This window comes from Budorcas taxicolor, chromosome 6 (assembly GCF_023091745.1).
Source record: "Budorcas taxicolor isolate Tak-1 chromosome 6, Takin1.1, whole genome shotgun sequence".
NCBI classification, from domain to species: domain Eukaryota; kingdom Metazoa; phylum Chordata; class Mammalia; order Artiodactyla; family Bovidae; genus Budorcas; species Budorcas taxicolor.
This window is the reverse complement of record NC_068915.1, coordinates 17,625,719-17,648,987: the sequence shown is the minus strand read 5'-3', so window position 1 is coordinate 17,648,987 and position 23,269 is coordinate 17,625,719. Positions and strand designations below refer to the sequence as shown.

Here is a 23,269-nt window from a genome sequence, read left to right as displayed (position 1 = left end):
GACATGTGAAGCAGAAATGGTACCTCAGTCAGGTTTTGGGTTTTCTCTGCCGTGTCCTGGATGCACCTCACAATTATCTGCCCCTTTCTTGAGTTTCTAACTTCATTTCCTCTCCCGAGTTCTGCCTTAGGCACATACCTCACTGCCTAGCTCTCCTGGAACCACAGGCAGGTAATGCTGCTGGTCGCTGTGCTGAATCTTCTTCCAGGTTATGCTGAATGTGGGATGGCTTCTGCTGAGTGTGATTGAAAGTGAGCAGGCTGAAAGGTGCCTGCTGGAGTTGGGTTCCAGCCCTTCTCCTGGCCGTGGGAATCTCGAGCGAGTCTCTTAACCTCTCTCCGCTTCTTCCCTTATCAACAAATAGTGTTACTTGTCTTAGTGTTCTAAGGGAGGAAATGAGTTAAGTGCTTAGAACTGTACTAGTGTGTTCAGTGGAAGCTGTTTAATAATTGTTAGCTGCTTTTATTTGGTGTAGACCCATCAGCTCTAATCTGGTGAGGATTCTCTTATTTTAGATTCTTTTAGCAATGCTTTAAGATCTGATAGTCAGTTTGGGAAAGTTCAAACAATTCTAAAGATTTTAAGCTAATTGTGTGGGTTGTTGAGAGATAGCCTTAGTGCTTTCTCTACTCGTATTTGGTTATTACAGTAAGTTCATACTCACAGAGCATTTAAATCTGAGCTTGGCACTTAAAAAACACTACAGATGTGTGTGTGTGTGTGTGTGTGTGTGTGTGTGTGTGTTTTGTGCACTTTTTTTCTGTTTTAAGTACTTTAATGTCTCTGTCATTTCTTGTGACCATTATAATAATCATCCCAGCAGAGCTGTCACCTGGGCTCAAGGGTCAGCGGCAGAGCTGAGGCTGGAACTCAGGTCTTTCGCTGATGGTTCTGCTGGCTGGAGATTCCTGTGGCTGAGATGACCACAGTTCTACATGTACCTTTTGGCCTCTGCTGTCTTTGGGGAGAAGTGTGGCCTCCATGGGCAAGGGGGTCTGTGTGTGTCTGGAGTCAACAGTTAGCATCTTGTCCTTTCTTCAGCTCCAGATTTAGCTGATCACCTCCATCCTCTGCTACCATCTTTCTGCCCATAATAGACTCAGACTCCCCTGGCATGACTTCTTTGTTCTCTCCAGCTTTCCCAGAGAGCTTCCTCCCTCTGTGATTGCCACTATTGACCTTATGGCCGCCTCTGAAGATGGGGTTGCTGTCAGAATGTCCACCATTCTGCAGAAGGCTCTGAGGAGTGCTCCTGCCCCTGTTCTTTCCTTTCTAATTCCTAGAACAAGGATTGACACCTGAATTGTTGAGGAAGGATCTTAATTGGTTAATTTCCGCAGAATCTAATAGAGGAAAAAACCCTCCTAATAACCATTGCCATATTAATCTTCCTAGAGAATAGTTAGGATTTGCACTCTCTTCTCTACTCAGAAAGTATGCATTCTGGCAATGTCCTTCAGAGATTCTTAATATAATTGAGAGCTAGTTGATGCCATGGATATGTCCATCTATCCCATCTCCTTTCCAGAATTTGTGGGAGATGGGAGTGGAGAGTCCAGGAAGAGAAGTTATTCTTTCTCTCCATCACCAAACCCAGATGCTTATTGAATTTTTAAAAACTTGTGTATTTAACAGACTCACTTAAAAACGGAGGCACATTCCTTTGGCTTTTTAGAAATAGTTTTTTAAGTATAAAAATATAAGTTAAAGAGGCCAACCAATGAACTTAACAGTTTTAAGTATAAACCAGCTGTGGTGGGGGTGGAACGCTTCAACAGAATGCCTTTTTCTGATTGTTGAAGTAAGTGAACATAACTGGTATTGATGGCAGAGTTTAAGGCATTGCATAACCAGAGATAATCATGAACCCAGACTTGCCAGCTCTGGGAGAGGCAACTGATTTATGACTTTTTTCTCCCTGGATCATGTCCTGAGAACCCAAGGGCAGGTCTTTATGCAGAGGTGCAGCAGCCTCAGGGGAGCAGTGACTCAGTGTACTTATTCTGGGTGGACACTTCCTCTGGATATTGAGAAGTCAGAATTTGGTTGTGGCAAAGGGTACATAAAACTCGGTGGTTTTCAGAGAGAATGTAATGTTGAAATGTAGCCCTCCTGTAGTGTAAAGGCACATGGAACCCCTCACTGGACCAGTTGCTGCAGTTCTCACAAATTGGTAACTCAAGTAATAATTCAGAGAAGGGGCTTCAAATCTAGTGGTATGTTTGCAAAAATATAGAAATCCAGCACACTTCTGCTTGGCATGTTTCCTTGGCCCTGTGACTGGAGTACTTCGGCCTTTTGACAAGTGTGCTATTTACTGGGCCTATTTTTATAGCTCTGAAGCATCCTTGTCCAAAAATATTTCTCTCTGGCTAAGCCTGCTTTCCACCAAAGCTAGAGAAGTCATGGAGTTGAGGACACAGCCTTCAAATATATTTTTTTTCCCCTTGCAGACTTCTTGTCCTCAAGGTCTTGTAGTCACTATCGTATAAAACTAGAGTCCTCAGTGGGTCTTCAATGGGTTGATTCAGATTATTGGTACTCAAGTTAAAGTGCCAGGGAAAGTCCTCCTTATTTATTGAAAATATATCTATGGGAAATGAAAAAAGATTGCTTATTTTTGTGATCTACTCTTCCACTGCCATCTCCTTGGAAAGTTGGGAATAATTCATTGATTAATTTGAGAAAAATGAGTGTGATTGGTTTCCTTGCATCCAAGACATGTGAAATTCTTTTCTAAGTAAGAACCTTCAGTAATGTAATTTTAAAAACCAGGTGTGAATCATCAATATCACTCTTATCAACAGTATTGATAAGCTGATACAAACCACCTCCAGACTTCTTAATGTTACAAAGCAGCACTGTAAAGCAGTAGGTTTCATGCCTTGACCAGGGATCATTGTGATGCTAGAACTTTAGCAGAACTACTCAGGCTAATTCTAGACCTGCTGGAATCAACCCTCACAGCACTGTTGCTATCCACAGTCATGGTCCTGACTTTTGACACACATATGTGCTTGTTTCTCTTGGGTGAAATTGCTGGATTACAAAATATGAATATATTCAACTTCCACAGATAATGCTGAACAGTTTTCCAAAGTGGTTATATCAGTTTAGAGTTCTGCCCTCAGGGTTTGAAGGTCCTCCTTGCTCTACAGGATTATGTTCTTGTTCCTTGAGTCATTCTAGTGGGTTTAGTGATATTTCATTGTGTTTTTATTAGAATTTCCTGTTTACTAATGAGGTGAACCCCTTTTCATATGTTTATTGGCCATATGTATTCTTATATAATGTCTTATTAGATTTCATTCCTATTTTACTATTGTGTTGTACATTTTCCCCTAATTGATCTGTAGGAAATGTTTATGAATTCTTATATGTATTTCAGATATCTTCAATTTCCTGCATTGATTTTAATTTTCTTTGTGGTTACCATAAGGCTAACATATAGTAACTTGTACGTGTAACAGTCTGTATTTGATTTAATAACAACTTAAGTTTGACCCTATTCTGATGCTCAGCATTAATAACCCTCCTTGGTTTATGTGTTTGATGTCACATTTCACACTTTTTTAATCTTGTGTATCCCTTAACTATTCTATTCCAGTAGAACTGTTCAAAACCCTAAAGAATGATGCCATCAAGGTGTTGCATTCAATATGTCAGCAAATCTGTAAGACCTAGCAGTGGCCACAAGACTGGACCTTTTCTTATCCCAATTCCCAAGAAGGGTAGTACTGAAGAATGTGCTAACCATTGGACAGTTGCACTCATTTCTCATGCTAGTAAGGTCATGCTTAAAATCTTGCATGCTAGGCTTCAGCATTATGTGAACCAAGAACTTCCACATGTCCATGCTGGGTTTAGAAAAGGAAGAGGAACCTGAGGTCAAATTGCCAACATTTGCGAGATCATAGAGAAAGCTAGGGAATTCCAGAAAAACATCTACCTCTGTTTCATCAACTGTGCTGAAGCCTTTGACTGTGTGGATCATAATAAACTGTAGAAAGCTCTTAAAGACATGCGAATACCAGCCCATCTTATCTGTCTCCTGAGAAATCTGTACACAGGTCAAGAAGCAACAGTTAGAAGGCTGTATTGGTTCAAGATTGAGAAAGGAGTACGACAGGGCTGTCTGCTGTGAACCTGTTTGTTTAACCTATATGCTGAGCACATCATGAGAAATGCTGAACTGGATGAGTTACAAACTGGAATCATGATAGACTTGAGAAACATCAACAGCCTCAGATATGCAGATGATCCCACTCTAATGGCTGAAAGCGAAGAGGAACTCAAGAGCCTGTTGATGAGGGTGAAGGAGGAGAGTGAAAGAGCCAGCTTAAAGCTAAATATTAAAAAAGCTAAGATCATGACATCCAACCTCATTGCCTCATGGCAAATAGAAGGGGAAAAGGTGGAGGTAGTGACAAATTTCCTCTTCTTGTGCTCTAAAATCACTGCGGATGGTGACCGCAGCCATGAAATCAGAAAACAGCCGCTTCTTGGCAGGAAAGTGATGACAAACCTGGACAGTGTGTTGAAAAGCAGACACATTACTCTGCCGACAAAGGTCCGTAGAGTCAAGGCTATGGTCTTCCCAGTGGTCACGTAGGGTTGTGAGAGCTGGACCGTAAAGAAGGCAGAATACTAAAGAACTGATGCCTTTGAACTGTGGTGCTGGAGAAGACTCCTAAGAGTCCCTTGGACTGCAAGGAGATCAAGCCAGTCAACCTTAAGGGAAGTCAACCCTGAATACTTGTTGGAAGGACTAATGCTGAAGCTGAAGCTGAAGCTCCAGTATTTTGGTCATCTGATGTGAACAGCTGACTCATTGGAAAAGTCCCTGGTGCTGGGAAAAATTGAGGGCAGAAGGAGCAGAGGGCATCAGAGGATGAGATGGCTGGATGGCATCACTGATGCAATGGACATGAACTCAGGCAAACTCTGGGAGATGGCGAGGGACAGAGAGGCCTGGCGTGCTGCAGTCCGTGGGGTCACACAGAGTTGGATACGATTGGGCGACTGAACAACAACAACAACCCCTTAACTAATTATAGTAATCATGTTTTTTTTTTAACTGCTTTTTTGTCTTTTAACATTCATACTAGCTTTATAAATGATTAATTTACTACCTTTGTTATATATGTTTACCTTCATAGTGAGATTTATTCTTTCATATGTGTTCTTGTTACTAATTAGTGCCCTTTCTTTTCAGCTTAAAGTCCCATTAACGTTTCTTATAATACAGATTTAGTAGCGATGAACTCGGAGAAGGCAATGGCACCCCACTCCAGTACTCTTGCCTGGAAAATCCCATGGACGGGGGAGCCTGGTAGGCTGCAGTCCATGGGGTTGCTAAGAGTCAGACATGACTGAGCAACTTCACTTTGACTTTTCACTTTCATGCATTGGAGAAGGAAATGGCAACCCACTCCTGTGTTCTTGCCTGGAGGATCCCAGGGATGGGGGAGCCTGGTGGACTGCCATCTCTGGGGTCACACAGAGTCGGACACGACTGAAGTGACTTAGCAGCAGCAGCAGTGATGAACTCCTTCACTCTGAGCTTTGCCAGGGAGAATGTTCTTGGTTGGAAGTTTCTACTTTTGTTTTTGTTTCCAGTACTTTGAATACATTGCGCCCCTCCCTTCTTGCCTACAGTGTTTCTGCTGTTGGTCTTATTGGGGATTCCCTTATGTGTAGCAAGTTGGTTTTCTCCTGATGCTTTTAATATTTTACAATGTTAATCTTTGTCTCTAACTTTTGACATTTTAGTTCTAGAGTGTCTTGGTGTGGGTCTCATTTAGTCAGAATCCAGGAGGAGGAGCTTCCCTGGTAGCTCAGCTGGAAAGGAATCCACCTGCAATGTAGGAGACCTTGGTTTGATTCCTGTGTTGGGAAGATTCCCTGGAGAAGGGATAGGCTATCCACTCCAGGATTCTTGGGCTTCCCTGGTGGCTCAAGACAGTAAAGAATCTGCCCTCAATGTGGGAGACCTGGGTTCGATTCCTGGGTTGGGAAGATCCCCTGGAGGAGGAAATGACAGCCGACTCCAGTATTCCTGCCTAGAGAATCCCCATGGACACAGGTGCCTGGCAGGCTGCAGTCCATGGGGTCACAAAGGTCAGACTCAGCTGAGGGACTAAGCAGTAAGCGCAGGAGTAGGGGAGACGGCAGTGAAATGGCCGATCATGACACTGTGGTGGGTGCAGTGGTAGGGGAATGCAGGGGTGTTACCGGAACGTGGGGGACTCCTTGCTTGGGACTCAGAGGATCTTGGGGGTGGCAGTGCTTAGTATCTGGAAGTGATACTTGGGCTTAGTTAATGAGGGAAGTTGGGGAGAAGGCTTGGGCAGTACAGAGGCCTGGAGGTGAGCGGTGATAGCAGCTGTAGGCACCTACACGCCTTGCGGCGGTCTCTGGCAACAGTGAGCAGTGTGTCTGGAGAGGAGATGGGTCCCTTTCCTGGAGGGCCTTGTGTGCCGTGTGTAGGAGCTTTTATTTTGTGACCACCAGGAGCCATTGAAAAGCTTAGTTAGTATTCTAGACAAAAGTACCTTTTACAGAATTATGTTTTGGATACATATGTGATCTTAGGTGAATAATATTTTTGTTTTAGTTGCTGCTGCTTTTCTCAGTAAAATGAAGGTGTGTTGGATTAAAGGTTTTTGTATGTTGTATGTGGTAAAAACAAAAAAATACATAAAGTAAAACTTACTTTAAAAATGTACACTTCACTAAACAGACCTTTCTCCAAAGAAGACATACAGATGGCTAACAAACATGTGAAAAGATGCTCAACATCACTCATTATCAGAGAAATGCAAATCAAAACCACAATGAGGTACCATCTCACGCCAGTCAGAATGGCTGCTATCCAAAAATCTACAGGCAATCAATGCTGGAAAGGCTGTGGATACACTGTTGGTGGGAATGCAAACTAGTACAGCCACTATGGAGAACAGTGTGGAGATTCCTTAAAAATCTGGAAATCAAACTGCCATATAACCCACAATCCCACTGCTGGGCATACACACTGAGGAAACCAGAATTGAAAGAGACACGTGTATCCCAATGTTCATCACAGCACTGTTTATAATAGCCAGGACATGGAAGCAACCTAGATGCCCATCAACAGATGAATGGATAAGAAAGCTGTGGTACAGATACACAATGGAGTATTACTCAGCCATTAAAAAGAATACATTTGAATCAGTTCCAATGAGGTGGATGAAACTGGAGCCGATTATACAGAGTGAAGTAAGCCAGAAAGAAAAACACCAATACAGTATACTAACACACACACACACACACACATATATATATATATGGAATTTAGAAAGATGGTAACGATAACCCTGTATGCGAGACAGCAAAAAAGACACAGATGTATAGAACAGTCTATTGGACTCTGTGGGAGAAGGCGAGGATGGGATGATCTGAGAGAATACCATTTAAGCATGTATAGTATCATATGTGAAATGGATCGCCAGTCCAGGTTCAAGGCATGAAACAGGGTGCTCAGGGCTGGTGCACTGGGCTGACCCAGAGGGATGGGTTGGGGAGGGAGGTGGGAGAGGGTTTCAGGATGGGGGACACATGTACACCCATGCCTGAGTCATGTCAGTGTATGGCAAAAAACACTACAATTTTGTAAAGTAATTAGCCTACAATTAAAATAAAATAAAACTACAAATAAATACTATACACACACATCAGCTTGGAAAAATTTGAAAAATCTGATAAAGTGTTGGTAAGGATATGGAGCAACAGGAAGTTCATATTTCCTGTTGGTGGGAATGTGTCAATAGATTAGTGTAACTATTTGGGAAATGCTTTGGCATTTATCTAATAAAACTGAAAATATGCACATAAAAATGTACAGTTCAGTGGCATTTAAGTACATGCCCGTTACGTGATAATTTCCCATCTCTCCCTCCCCCAGCCCCTGGCAGCCATCCTTCTACTTTCAGTCTCTATGAATCAGACTGTTCTAGATTCTTCGTATGAGAGAAATCACTCAGTGTTTGTCCCTTTGTGACTGCTTTATTTCATCTAAAAACCTTAAAGGTTCACTGTGTTGTAGCTTGTGTCAGAACTTCTTTCCTCTCTGAGGGATAATGTTACATCGGGATATTTTTCGTGGAGTCGTATTCCATGGCATATCTGTGGCACATTTTGTCTGCCCGTTCATCCATCAGTGGACACTTGGGCTGCTCCCACCTTTTGGCTGTTGGGGATGCTGCCATGAACATGGTCTGCAGCTGTGTTAGAGTGTTGCTTCTAGGTCTGTGTTGGAGTTCTTTTGGATATGTATCCAGAAGTGGAATTCCTGGATAATATGGTAGTTATTTTTAGTGTTTTGAGGAACTCTAATAGCATATTCCACAGGGACTGCATCAGCAGTGTGCAGGAGTTCCAGTTTCTCCATATCTTCGCTAACACTTATTTTATGTTTTTTTGTTTTTGTTTCTTTTTTTTAAATAATAGCCATCTCTGAATAGATCAGAGGTGCTTTTTTTTTTTTTTTAAATTTTAGTTGGAAGCTAATTACTTTACAGACCAGAGGTTTCTAACACTACACTCTGATGGACTTTAGGGTTAGGAGCTCAGAGCGGTTCCTTGGTGGTTCCCAAACCCCTCTCCCCTGACCTGTACTGTATGTATTACTCTTCTGTATACTTTCTTAGGAGGAAAAATTTCAGGGCTAAAAAGCCTGAAAGCAGTTGCACTGATTTTCCTGCTCTAGTAATCGATGGTCTCGATTATCTGTAGCTAATAAAGCTGAACAGTAAGTAATTTTCCCTCTCTCTGACCTTGCAGTAGTTGAGAAACTAAGGTGCCTCTCACCCTCTCCCTGCTGTGACAGAGAAGGAAGCTACATTGGAGGGAAACCTGTGTTGTGTGTCTGCCACATCCCTGCCCTGGCTCACACATGTCCCTCACAGATGGACACACACAGGGTCTGTGTGTCTCTTTGCGCACAGCCCATTTGATAAATGGTACAGGACACATTGACATGCTGGAGGAAATTAAGCATAAATCCAGTTTTGAAAGTACAGAGGTGGTCATATTACACGGCAGTTGCCCTCTAGTTACCCTTTTGCCTGGCATCTCCACCACCAGTGCCAGAAATTGGTTGATCTGCCCACCAAAATAATAGAGATATTATAACGAGTTTCTAGTAGCAAAACCAGTCATGATTTCTTGAGAACTTATTCCTAAGATAGTTCACAAATTGAAGCTTTTAAAAACTAGATCTATTGTTCACGCATTCTTTTCATGAAGATTAAGTGTACCTTTGTGCTAGACATTGAGGTGGGTGAGAGGTAAGGTGTGGTTGTTGCTCTGGGATTGCTCACCGTCCACAGGAGGCGCAAGTGTGAGCAGCTAACTGTCATGAAGGCACAGATGGCCTGCTTGCCGTATCTGGGATGTCACCTGAGACAGGTGAAAGTTTCAGTGGGTTAAATACTTTACCTTAAGATACGGCCTTTAGACACTTAAAATATGATGTTACAGATACATAGGATATCTTCTTAGGTAAGGAAAAAGGGACATTAAAAAGTATGCATTTAAAAAAAGGCGTATGTATGTAACTGCACTACATGTATGTATATGAAATTTGCGTTTACTGGAAATTTTGGTTGGACTGAAGTTCGGAGTATGACAGAAATACCCTGTGTTGGGCTTTGTGGTAACAGCTACTTCGGATTCTGAAGAAGTGGACGATGTGGCAGGTCTTTTGCAAAGGTCTCTAGCTGTCCTTCAATATTTTGAGTTCATCATCCAAAGCTGGTGTTAGTTAACTTTTCCATGTCTGATTTATCTTTCACATCTGGAATTTCTCCTACATCGTCCTTGGTTTATGACCTTTGTTCTAAAATTCGTGAGATTTTTACAACTTGAAATCGCTTACAACCACTTGTTTCTTATTTCTCTCTTATATTCATGTCCTAGGGTTTGGGCTGCTGTTAACATAACTGAGTGATCATTGGTAGCTGTGACTCTCACCCAGAACACTGGTTTTTTTCCCTATATTTAGGGTCCTGCAGGAAGGACCTGCTGTATCTGTTCATCAGTAGAGCACAAAGGAGCGACTACCTGTGCCAGAGGTTGAGAGAGCGTTCATGGAGGGAGAGAGGGCCTCTCTGTTCGATTATGGGCTGGCCTCAGTGAGGCGGGGGTGCTTTTTGAGGGAGGGAACCTCAGGGCGGGGTTGTGGAGCCGGGAAGCAGCCCAAGGAGTAGTGTGACGGGGCTGGGGGAAGGCCCAGGCTTTGGCCACCCTGCTCTCGGCACCCGGTATTGAGCAGTGAGTTACCGGACAAGACCACGTGCAGGTGATGAGTGGCAGGGGACTTAAGGGCCAGATCAGTGTCACCACTAAGGGAGTCAGATCCAAGAGCAGAGACCGCATGGCACCATTGACTGGTGTCAAGCAGCCTAGTAACAGCAGTGAAAGTCTACCTCTAAGGTTTAAAACAAGAAAAAGGACATTCGTTTGGGGAGGGTAGCTTTTGAAATGGGCCTTAAATGATGAATAGAACTTCTTTGGATGTAATTAGGGCGGAGGTTAAGAAAAAAGTGTTGTCCAGCAACTCTTGTGACCCTCAGGATAGTGGTAACATTAATGGAGGTCAGGAGAACTGGTTTTAGGGTCACAAGGTATTGACTGGTATTCCCAGGTGGCTCAGTGGTGACGAACCCTCCTGCCAATGTAGGAGACATAAGAGACACAGGTTCTATCCCTGGGTCGGGAAGATCCCCTGGAGGAGGGCCTGGTAGCCCACTTCAGTATGCTTGCCTGGAGAATCCCATGGATAGTGGAGCCTTGCGGGCTGCGGTCCATGGGGTCACAGAGTCGGACACGACTGAAGCGACCTAGCATAACGCACGTGGCATAGACTAGCTTAGGACAGAATGTGCTGGTGTCATGCCTAGCTGGAGTTATGAGAATGGTTAAGGTTCCAGAAAGAAAAGATGTAAAGACACAGGAGAAGAATACTGAAGGCAGAACCTTGAAAGATAACTTTGAGAAGATTGAGAGAATTAATATGGCTAAAAGGAACAGAGATAACAAATCGGAGAACTTCAAAAAGGAAGGCTTAGCTGGCAGTGTGTAGGGCTGTGGAAAAGTAGATGAGGCCAAAGAACAGGCATTGGCTTTAACACTTGCAAGACATTCGATGTGTTCCTGCATTCAGCAGAGCTGGTGCTCCGTAGACAGCTGTGTCCCCCCGCGATTAAAGGACTTCTGTAGTGAAGCAAAGGTCAGCTTCAGGTGGCTAAGGAAGTTTGTGGGTGTTCCCCCTGCTTTTTAAACGTTCTTTTTAAATGAAGAGGGTTCCTAACCTATTAGGGACACAGAAAGGAAAACCTGAAAATGAAAACCAGAAAGGGGTCAAGTCGTGAGATCAAAAGATATAATTTCAAAGGCAAAGTAAAATATTTTCCTTTAGAGGCAGTACCTGGATCTGTTATTAAGCCTTGGACCCTTACAGAAGGAAGAATGGGCCTGCCTAGAATAAAATCGTTAAGCTGTTGTGATATCCTGGGCACTGTTCTGGGTGCCTAGCATATCACATGTTCTTTAACTCTTAATCCTCTCAACAGTTCTACTGTGTTAACTGTTTTAATCCTCTCAACATGTATTAACTCTTTTGATCCTCTCAACAACTCTTCTGCTCCAATTTTACATGAGGAGACAGCCTTTGAGAGTTAAGGAATTTTTCTGTCTCACAGTTGGTAGGCTCCAGAGTCTGACTCTAGCCCAGTTCAGAGCTGTTTCAGACTGCTCCCCTCGGACCCAGCCATGCCGTGCAGGGTCAACAGCCAGCATGTGAGCTCGGGATACAGGCAGGCCTAGCTTCAAAGCCCCTCACGTCCAGGCTTTGTTCGCTTACTGTTACAGTGCCTCCCCCAAAGGCTAAATAGGATAATTATAAAGACCAAATAGGATAAAGACCAAATAGGATAATTATAAAGACCAAATAGGATAATTTATGAGGAGTGAAAGCTCTCTGAGAGCAGGGGATTTGTTTTGTTCATCACCTTATCCCGGGGCCTGGAACAGGCCCTGCATGGTGGTTGAGTCGGGAGGAGGCAGCAGTAGTGACGGGAATGAATGCAGAGCTGTGCCCAGCATGCTGCTACCCCAGGGGAGCTCAGGTGTTGGGGTGGTGGGGCAAGAGTGCTCACCTCAGAGAAGCCAAAGTTTTTGTGTGGCCCTTGGTCATTTGGTGTAAAGCGTTCTGTAATCATCTGCATTTTTTTCACCCAAACTATTTGAAGACTTTCCCCTGTCCAGATTGTTTGTGTATCCCAGTACAATTACTTGGCTTCCAAGAAAAACACAGCACTTCTTGTTATGTTTTTTCTGGCTTTAGCCTTCATACCAGCATGTAGCCGAAGCTATGAGCGAAGATCTAACTACTGGCCATGCTTAAGGTTGCATCTGCTTATTGAGCCAGTCTGGGAGGCAGTCATGCACCTTTCAGGTCTGACATGGATTGCATGGGGACAAGCGACAGGCTGCCTGCATCCTCACTCTGTCTTGATAGCCCACAACAGTAGGGAGGAACACCAGCCCCACTTGGAGGAGATGAATAAAATCAGAACATTGGACTCATCCCGTGGAAATGTTGTCAGGTATCTGATACATACCAGGCAGTGGGCTACCTGTGGTTGGTTTGTTCATTTACTTTTCAGCAAATATGCATTGAGTGCCCACTGAAAGGTTGTTGTTGAGCCATGAAAGACGCTGGGATTCTTGGCCTCTGGAGGAGAAGAATTCTATCTGGGGCCAGTGACGAGGCTTGATTGCTCAGAGCTTCTGTGTAATAAAGTTTATTAAAGTATAAAAGAGATAGAGAAAGCTTCTGACATAGACACCAGAAGGGGGCAGAAAAAGTGCCCCCCTGCCAGTCTTTAGCCGGATGTTATATAGCTACTAGCAGTCTGCTAGAGAAGGCAATGGCAACCCACTCCAGTACTCTTGCCTGGAGAATCCCACGGACGGGGGAGCCTGGTAGGCTGCAGTCCATGGGGTCGCTAGGAGTCGGACACAACTGAGACTAAAGCGACTTAGCAGCAGCAGCAGCAGCAGCAGCAGCAGTCTGCTAATTGGAGAAAGGAAACGTCTCACAACTCAGAGACTGGCACCAAGCCCCTCACCCACAACATGCATTTTGGCATAACACTGGCACAAGGTGAGTTGTCTGGGGCCGTTAGGCAATATAGATACATAGTTCATTAATGTAGCTGAAGACAAATATTTCCATAGGAAAAACGCTTTGGTTAGCTCAAGGCTTGAGAAAAGTTAAGTGCAGGTGGAACCATGTGTTGTCATGACAACACAGAATTTTAAAAGAAACCTCTTTTTAAATTTGTGTAGAGAAGGGGAAAAAAATCTAACACTTGTTTGTTTCCTCCTACCGCTTAAGAGAGGAAAAAAAATGTCTGACACTTACAGCCTGTTTCCTCTGTTTGGAGACCCTTGGTCTTCCTGCCTGTTACCCTCTCACCACCATGGACCAGGCACTGGGTTTGTGAAGATGAATAGGACAGGAAGTTACCCTCAAGATGCTGCCAACCTTGTGGCTCTCGGGTATGTCTGCAAACAAATGATTCTAAGGGAAGTTCTTTAGGTTGGATTGAGTTGCTGTCTACAGGTGGGTAGAATGAAAATACTGCTTTCATTGAAATTACTTGAAGTTGTGCTGAAATGGTAGGTTATTGCTATGCAACCAAGAACTTCATCATAAAATTGATAATATTTCAAGAATTTAAGTGTATCTTTTCACCTATATTTTCTCCATTCAGTCTTCATTGTGTCCCCTTTGGGTAGGGTGTTGTTGTTGTTGTTGTAGTTTGTTTGGCCATGTCATGCAGCCTGTGAGATCTCTGTTCCCTGACTAGGGTTTGAACAAAGGCCATGGCCGTGAAATCTGCCCAAAATCCTAACTGCTGGACTGCCAGGAAATTCCCCACTAGCCATGTCTACTTTGAGTTTAAACTAGAATATCTTTTTCTGCCTATGGAATAGCAATACCATAAAATTTCCTTTGTATTTTATTGAAGCTTTATGAGTAAACCAAGATAAGGAAAGCTGAAGTAGAAAGTATTTAAAGAGATAACCATTTAGAGTATACAATTATTGCTTTCTCACTAGACCAGAAATACTAGTCTAGGCATTTTGAAGATCCCAAAATTGTAGAAAATGTTTGAGGCAAGTGAGTTAGGGAAAACAGTTAAGCTAAGTTCCTACAAGAGCAGCCTCTGTAAAGACCAGTGAGGCGCTGTGGGGCTGAGGGACGTTTTGCAGAGTGAGGATGTGATCAGTGACACACTGGGAAGGTCTGTCTGCTACCTTTGTGAGACTTGGCCCCTCCTTGCACTCCTGTATATTCTGGTTGATATGGGAAAGTAAACAGACATTTTGTACACACAGTAGCTTTGACATGGATCATTTGACATGTGCAGTTTGTTTGTTCTTCTAGAACATTGCCTAGAGGGCTTTGATTTAGTAGCTGGTTTTGGTTGGTGTCTGCATACTGTACCATCTGCAGGGTGCCCATGCAGACGCGGGATGAAGAAAAGCAATGACTGAATTGCCCAGTGTCTCCTTATGGGCGGGAGTGGGGGTGGGGGAGCTGGGCTTGTTTATCAGAGGACTTTGGATAAGTCCTCATTTAGGCTGAAAATACTTCTTGGCCACGTATTTTCCCAGTTGAATTTTAGTGTTCTTGTAAGTCTGTCTTGGTTCACTTGAAGTTTTGAGGGTTGCTTCATCTCTTGGATTAGTTCTGTTTGCAGTTTTTTAAAAAGGTAATCTTAAGGGGATGGCGTTATAGCTTATCTGCAACATAACCAAAGATGCCCTGTGACTGTCACAGTCACACACGATTACAGTAACTCTGCACGTGGCTTTCTAGGGAGATGGCGCGATCCCCCCTCCCTCACTGGCTCCCCTCCACCTCTTTAAGGCTAATGCCTTACTCTTTGGGAGAATGGCATCTTCCAGGTGTACTCCTCCTTCTGGGTACAGAAGGTGTACCCAGCCTTCTGAGACCTGATTCCTGATGGAGTTCTTCACCGTGCGGCTTTTATTTTCTTTGACATCTGACATACGGAGCTTTGTATTGTTGAGTGTTTTTTTTCCTCCCGTGTTTTCTCAGTAGGATTTTAAAGTTTCAAAACAAAAGGACACTGCTTTAACTTTCTCTTTTTATTTCTTTGGCCACTCGCTGCAGCTTCTGAGATCTTAGTTCCTGAACCTGGGTACGAACATATGCCTCCTGCAGTGGAAGCACAGAGTCCTAGCCGCTGAACCACCAGCGAAGTACCTCTGCTGTCTTTCTTTGTTTCTGTTGCCTTCAGCTTTTTCTCTGATTCCAAAGGTGCTTGAATTTTCCTCCCCAAGCCCTGAGGGCAAAAAAAGGCTGAGTGATGCTAGAAGTGGAAGTGAGGGAGAGCTACTGGGACTGGGCAGGGAGGAATCTGAGGAATCCCGTTTGTCCTGTTCAAAGGATGAGCTAGGTCAGAGGTTAAGAGGAAGGTGAAAATCAGTTGTGTTATTCCAGAGGGACTGCCACACGGAGGAGCTGAGACAAAAATGGAAGGTCCCCGAGCCAGCACCTCTGCTTGCCCCCTTTTGGACAAAGTACCCCACCGGTAGTCATCATACCTCCCTTCAGCTGTTGCTCCTCAGGGGTGCCTCTCTCTGAGCAGTTCAGTTTCATCATTAGATGCATCTGAAATCTGAGATCTGTTTTCTTATTTTCTGTGTTAGGGTTCCCCACCAAATTCGCCCCCCTGCTCCAGATTTCGTGACTTTCTCATCTCACCTCTCTCAGTGTTAGTTGCTCAGTCCTGTCTGCCTGTTTGTGACCCCATGGACTGTCGCCTCCCAGGCTCCTCTGTCCATGGAATTCTCCAGAATGCTAGAGTGGGTTGCCATTTTCTTCTCCAGGGAATCTTCCTAACACAGGGTCTCCCACATTGCAGACAGATTCCTTAACATCTGAGCCACCAGGGAAGCCCAGGACCGGCATATAGTCATCATCATGGCTATAATTTATTACAGCAAAAGGGCACGGAACAGAATCAGCAAAGGGGAAAGTCACATGGGCCACGGTCTGGAGGAAACCAGGGGCCAGCTTCTTGAGTCCTCTCCTGCTGATGCCGCACAGGACACACTTAATTCCTCCAGCAGCAAGTTACGACAGGTCCTGTGAGATGTCTACCAGGGGTGCTCCTTAGAGACGCAGAGCCAAGAATTTTTATTGGGGCTGGCCACACAGGTACCCTCTGCCTGGCCAGTGCCAGGATTTCAGACACTGGGAAGGAAAGCAGGTGTGAGTGTGCGCCACATTGTGCCGACAGTTTAGGTGCGTGGAGCACGAGCCCTCTCCACATGCCCGTTTCCAGACACCTGTTGTGTGACTGTGGGCCCATCTCTGGATCTTCTTGTAAGGTTGTTTTGAGAATTGTTGTCATCTATGTTAAGGATTTAAAGCAGTGCCTGAGAAGAAGTGTGTGTGTTTAATTACTGTTGACTTATTATCATGTTTATGTGGTATTTTGAGTAGAATAGTGCTAGAGTTCATGTAGAATATGAAACTCTCTTGGGTTTTATTTGTTCGTTTTGGCTGCGCTGAGCAGCTTGCAGGATCTTCGTTCCCCAACTAGGAACTGAACCCAGGCCCTAGCTGTGAGAGTGCCGAGTCCTAACCACTGGACCACAGAGAATTCCTATCTACTAATTTTTTTTAAATTTTATGTTTTCTTGCCTTTTTTTTTAATTTGTTTTTTTCTAGGTTGCTGCAGCAACTGGCCACACAGTAGTGTTGGTGGACCAAACAGAGGACATCCTGGCAAAATCTAGAAAGGGAATTGAGGAAAGTCTTCGGAAAGTGGCCAAGAAGAAGTTTGCAGAAAACCCCAAGGTGATTTCTTGTCATCATTATCTTCAAGACCGGTTCTCTGACCACTTCACATTTGTGAGGGGGTTCTGGCCTTTGCTTGCTTTTTAAATGTTTGAATTGAAACTTGAGGCCAATAAAACAGGCCTAACTTTAGGCCAGTATAATAACATAATCACTGAATAGTCCACGGGGACTGATAACAGAGCAGGAGAAGTAAATAGCCGTACTATTGGTTCTTTTCGCCTTTTCACTATTGTGAATGGTGCTGTAGTGACCGTGAGTGTGCTGTCTGTTCAAGTCCCTCTTTTCACTTCTTTCACGTATATACCTAGCAGTGCAGTCACTGGGGCATATAGCAATCCTAGGTTTAGCTTTGCCGGGGAGCCACCCAACTGTCTTCCTCAATGGCTGGACCATTTTACATGCCTACAAGTAACGTACAGAGGTTCCAATTTCTCCACATCCTGGCCTACAATTATTAGTGTTATTTTTGTAACAGCCATCATAGGAGGTATGAAGTGGTATCTCATTGTGATTTGGGTTTGCATCTTCTTAAAATCTAGTCACCTTTTAAAAATCAGAGGAGCAGGAGAGGAGATCATTTTATGTTCTCCCTAAAGAAATCTGAGCAGTATGTATCACAGCAGGTTAAACTCTCCTCACTGGTCGCGATAGAGAGGAGCATGTTATGACAAGAGTCTGGTCAGGTGGGATTGAAGAAGGCCGAGGGGAAGCAAGGACAGAGTGGTTGGATCCAAATAACCTGCATTCTTACTTGTTTACTGTGCACACTTCTGCCAGTTGTCCCTCTTTGGGCCGAGGCTCTGGGCCCCACCTTGAGGGTAAAAAGGTGGCATCTGTTCTCAAGATGCTTCGCTCCTGACCGGTCACTCCTCAGGAGTCTGGTCTCCTGGCGTTTCCCACCTCTGCCAGGGACATGCTTGAAGGGTCAGCTTCCGCTTGCTGAGTTGACATAAACTGTATTCATCTAGCTCTCCGCTGATAAGGACAGTCGCCACTGGCTACGAGTGGCTGCTGAGCACTTTAACTGTGGCTAGTCCAAACTGAGGTGCATTGTAAAACAGACATCAGATTTCAAAGACTGAGTAGAGAAAGAACACAAGACATCTCTATATTGACTACATGTTGGAATGATAGTAGCTTAGATATCTTAGGCTTAAATAAAACTAAGTTTTACCTGTTTTCATGTGTTAAAATGCAGCCAAAAGAAATTTAAAATCAGCTATCATCTTGCATGACGTTTCTATTCATCAGCTCTGATAGTTTTTTTAAACTTTTTATCTTATATTGGAATATAGCCGATTAACAATGTTGTGATAGTTTGTGGTGGCCAGCAAAGGGACTCCACCACACATATACATGTATCTACTTTCCCCTAAACTCCCCTGCCACCCAGGCTGCCACATACCATTTGAACAGCTCTGAGAATTGTTTATTCCTTGATGATTTTGGATGCCTTTGCTGGACTGCTTTGAATCCTCATGGGCAAATTATATCTTGAAGTAAAATGGCAGCTAATAAGGGGACCACCTGTCTTTGCCCTGATTGAGATCTGTTTGTGGAAACCTGCAGGTACAAATGAGGAAAAGACAGGACTGTACGCTCTTCTAGGGCAGAGGCTGTGTCTGGCATGTGCTCTTGAACCACCAGTTGCCTGCACATGATGGGTGATTATTAGTTGATAAACAACTGCTGAGTCTGGCAGCTCTTCCCTGCCTCCTGCTGGAGGGGAATAGTCAGCACCACCTCTCAGACTCGTGGGTGGGGCTGAGAGCCACTTTTACCCTTTTCTGGAAGACAGATCACAGGCTTCAAGCCTGTGCTGTCGTGGAACAGTACACAGCTGTTTGTTGACATGGAGCAGATAGAACAGGCCAATACCAATGCTGTGAACAAGCAGTAACCTGAGCAGAGCCGGCTAAGGGTTATGCCTGACACACCACAGTGTGCTGACCAGCACTTGGGATTGTTTACAGGCTGATTCTTGCCCTAGGGTCCAGAAGCACATTGAGATGCCATCTACCCTAAGAAGAGACGTAGAGAGTTTATTTCTCAGGATTCCAGAGCACGTTCAGGTTGCTTGGGGTGTCCTGTCCTGTCCTCGCCCTCCTGCTCCCCGCTCTGCAGCGCATCAAGCATTTTCCAGCGAGCCCAGTGACCATTCTCTTCTCCTTCCCCCGCGGCATTAGGGTGCTGATGAGTTTGTGGCGAAGACCCTGAGCAGCATATCCACCAGCACGGATGCAGCGTCCGTGGTGCACAGCACAGACTTGGTGGTGGAGGCCATCGTAGAGAATCTGCAGGTGAAGAACGAGCTGTTCAAGAGGCTGGACAAGTTTGCCGCCGAGTACGTGATCTCTGGGAGACCTCGTTGGTGCTGGGGGCTCCCTTCCTGGCGCTTGGGCTTTCCTCCTGGGAAGGAGTCTCCTGACACTAAGACTTCTTTTATTACTCTATAGCTGTTTCCAGAAGAGCCAACACTGTTTCCTTTGTTCTCCATCCTCCACCCCCAGTTTGCTTCCTGAGGTGTGGGCTGCCCTGAATCTGGTCCTTGTCCCCAGAGGAGGGTAGAGTTTTTCCTACGTGAATTGAAGGGTCCGTCCAGGGGCAGGTCTTGGTCTCTTGCAGCGTCTGCGTCATGGCCCCTCCCAGGCCAGAGGGTGGAGGCACTCGGTCACGTCCCTAGACGTCTGCTAAGCAACCTCAGAGCAATTTGGTGTGTCCCCTCTTTTGGATGAAACCAACAGATAATGTAATTGAAGGGAATGCCTTCTGTTCCCATGGTTTTCCAGGGTCGTCCTGCTTTGAGCCTTCTGTGAGTTAAGTCAAAACAATTGGGGTCCTTTAAGGAGCACAGAGTTGTTACCCAGCTTCCTGGCAAAGGGTGGGCGAGGAGAGCTAGCCTCGTGCAGGTCAGACGCAGGGCCCCTGGCTCAGGACTGTCTGTGTGGCATCAGCGAGCCACGCACGTGTGCAGCGCTAGTTCTGCCTGTGGCTCCTGGCGATGTTGACCCCTGACGTGTTCATTCATGCTCATCTTGTGGTTTGCTTGGAGAGGCATCACCCGTCTTGATTGGGACTCAAAGATTAAGATTATGTGACAACAGGAATTCTTAGGCAGCCACCAGCGAGCAGTGGCTAAAGAGAGATACTTGCTGGCCTGACAGCCCTTAGGGCAGTGTGGTCTGGTGACCCTGACAAAGAGGAGAGGCCTGTCTTTCTGTCCCCTGTGCGTCATTCAGCTGATCAGCATGCTCACGTATTTTACAGGCTTCCCTGGTGGCTCAGAGGGTAAAGCGTCTACCTGTAATGCAGGAGACCTGGGTTCGATCCCTGGGTTGGGAAGATCCCCTGGAGAAGGAAACGGCAACCCGCTCCAGTCCCTTGCCTGGAAAATTCCTCAGATGGAGGAGCCTGGTAGGACTACAGTCCATGGGATCACAAAGAGTCACACATGACTGAGCAACTTCACTTCTCTTAGGGGCTGTCACACCATGTGACAGAAACCAGACTGTCTTGGTTAGGAATGTTGGCTAAAAAGGTTTTTTTTTTTTTTTTTTTTTTTTTTTTTTTTAAGGAGAAGCCCCTTTGCCTGGCCTTTAAATTGGCCAACTTGGAAGTTGTTGAGAAAGGCCACTGTTCTGTGCTTTAAAAGTGAAGTGCTGTTTATGTAGGAGAGTGTTATGCCCCTGTTTTCCTCTAAGAGTTTTATTGTATCTGGCCTTACATTTAGGTCTTTAATCCATTTTTAGTTTATTTTTGCATACAGCGTTCTAATTTTATTCTTTTACATGTAGCTATCCAGTTTCCCCAGCACCACTTATTGAAGAGACTGTCTTTTCTCCACTGTATATTTTTGCCTCCTCGGTCATAAATTAAGTGACCGTTGGTGCATAGGTTTTTCTCTGGGCTTTCTGTCCTATTCTGTTGATCTATAAATCACAGCAAGATCTTTTTTGACCCACCTCCTAGAGTAATGAAAATAAAAACAAAAATAAACAAACAGGACCTAATTAAATGTAAAATGTTTTGCATTGCAAAGGAAAGCATAAACAAAATGAAAAGACAACCCTCAGAATGAGGAAAAAGTACTTCCATAAGATGTTATCGTGTCCAACACTTTGTGACCCCATGGACTGCAGCCCACCAGGCTCCTGCTGTGTCCAGGAGATTTTCCAGGCAAGGATACTGGAGTGGGTTGCCATTTCCTTCTCTAGGGGATTTTCCTGATCCCGGGATCAAACTCAGATCTCCTGCATTGCAGGCAGGTTCTTTACCATCTGAGCCACCAGGGAAGCCCTGTGAAATGTTGGCCATCCAAAGTATACAGACAGCTCATGAAGTAAGTAAGTGTTAGTCGCTCAGTCATGCCCGACTCTTTGCGACCCCATGGACTGCAGCCCACCAGGCTCCTGTTCTGTCCAGGAGATTTTCCAGGCAAGGATACTGGAGTGGGTTGCCATTTCCTTCTCCAGGGGATCTTCCCGACCCAGGGATCGAACCCAGGTCTCCTATACTGCAGGAAGATTCTTTACCGACTGAGCTACGAGGGACGACAACTCATGAAGCCCAATATCAAAAAACCATTCAACCCAGTGAGAAAATAGGCAAAAGATCTAAACAGACGTTTCTCAGAAAAAGATACACATGGCCAAAAGGCGCATGAAAAGCTGCTCAGCATCACTAATTATTAGAGAAATGCAAATTAAAACTACAGTGAGGTATCACTAGTCAGAATGGCCATCGTCAAAAAATCTGCACAGTCAGTGCTGGAGAGAATGTGGAGAAGAGGGAACCCTCTTGCGCTGTTCTAGGAATGTAAACAGGTATAGCCACTATGGAGAACAGTACACATGCTCTGTCCCTTCAGTCGTGTCTGACTTTTTGCAGCCCCATGGGCTGTAGCCACCAGGCTCCTCTGTCCATGGGATTCTCCCAGCAAGCATGCTGGAGTGTGTTGCCATTTCCTCCTCCAGGGGATCATCTCAACCCAGGAATCGAACCCCCATCTCCTGTTTCTCCTACATTGGCAGGAGAATTCTAGAACAGTTTGGAGGTTCCTTAAATAACTAAAAATAGAGCTACCATATGATCCAGCAATTCCACTCCTGGGCATATATCTGGAGCAAACCATAATTCAAAAGATACATGCACCTCAGTGTTCATTGCAGCACTATTTACAATAGCCAAGACATGGAAGCAACCTGAATATCCATTGACAGAGGAAAGGATAAGGAAGATGTGATACATACATACAGTGGAATCCTACTCATGAAATTGGCCAGTGTTTTAAAATTGAAGTGTACCAGCTCAGTGGTAAAGAATCTGCCTGCATTGCAGAAGACCCGGGTTTGATCCCTGGGTTGGGAAGATCCCCTGGAAGAGGGCATGGCAACACACTCTAGTATTCTTGCCAGGAGCATCCCCATGGGCATAGGAGCCTGGCATTCCATAGGGTTGCACAGTTGGCATGACTGAAGCAACTAAGAAGCAGCAGCGTAGTTCATTTACAGTGTTTGATTTCTGCTGTACAGCTCAGTGACTCAGTTACACATGCATTCTCTTCCAGTATGGTTTATCCTAGGGTACTAAGTATAGTGCTCTGTGCTGTACCGTGGCACCGTGCTGTTTATCCATCCTCTGTATAGAATCTCACATCTCTAACCCCAAGCTCCCATTCTGTCCCTCTCCCAAACCCCTGCCCCTTGACAACCACTGGTCTGCGCTCTCTGTCCATGATTCTGTTAGTTTCATAGATTAGTTCATTTGCGTCTAGCTTAGGTTCCACATGGAAGTGATGCCACGTGATGGTTGTCTTTGACTGACTTCACTCAGTGTGATAATCTCTAGGTCCATCCACGTAGCTGCAGATGGCATGATTTTCTCCTTTTTTAGTGGCTGAGTAGTATTCCATCGCATGGCTGTACCAGTGTACACCACCAGCACACCAGCTGCTTTCACCTCACTCTTCTCTGCTCTTCCCAGATTACTGGTTTCTTCTCCCTTCCCTTCTTCTCCCCTCCCACTCGCTCCTGATTTCAGACAGATTACAGTACTGCCTTTTGGGCAAGCAGGAACACCCTAATCTTCGTAAGGGACCACTGCCCTTCCTGTGCTGTGGCCAAGCCCTTGTGGTGGTTGTTATTAGTAGAGTTGGGCCATTTCGTGTATATTTACCCACAAGGTGGTGCTGTAAGAAAGCTGATAAGTCGTGCCCATCTCTAAAGATTTGCCTGTCATGCCTTTGGCACCCCACTTTACTGAGGTCTTTAAAAATTAAATTTTGTTGAAATCAGTATGGAGTTTTTAAAATTAACAATATCT

General features: G+C 44.8%; 1 protein-coding gene across 1 annotated transcript in view; it reads left to right on the top strand.

Moving 5' to 3' along the window:
• The window catches only part of HADH (hydroxyacyl-CoA dehydrogenase), a 44,025-nt gene that overhangs the window by 4,590 nt on the left and 16,166 nt on the right, over positions 1-23,269 (top strand). Inside the window, exons 2-3 of the mRNA XM_052641705.1 lie at positions 16,817-16,945; positions 19,135-19,292. Coding sequence (XP_052497665.1) covers positions 16,817-16,945; positions 19,135-19,292 — 287 coding nt within the window. The remainder of the gene's footprint in view (positions 1-16,816; positions 16,946-19,134; positions 19,293-23,269) is intronic.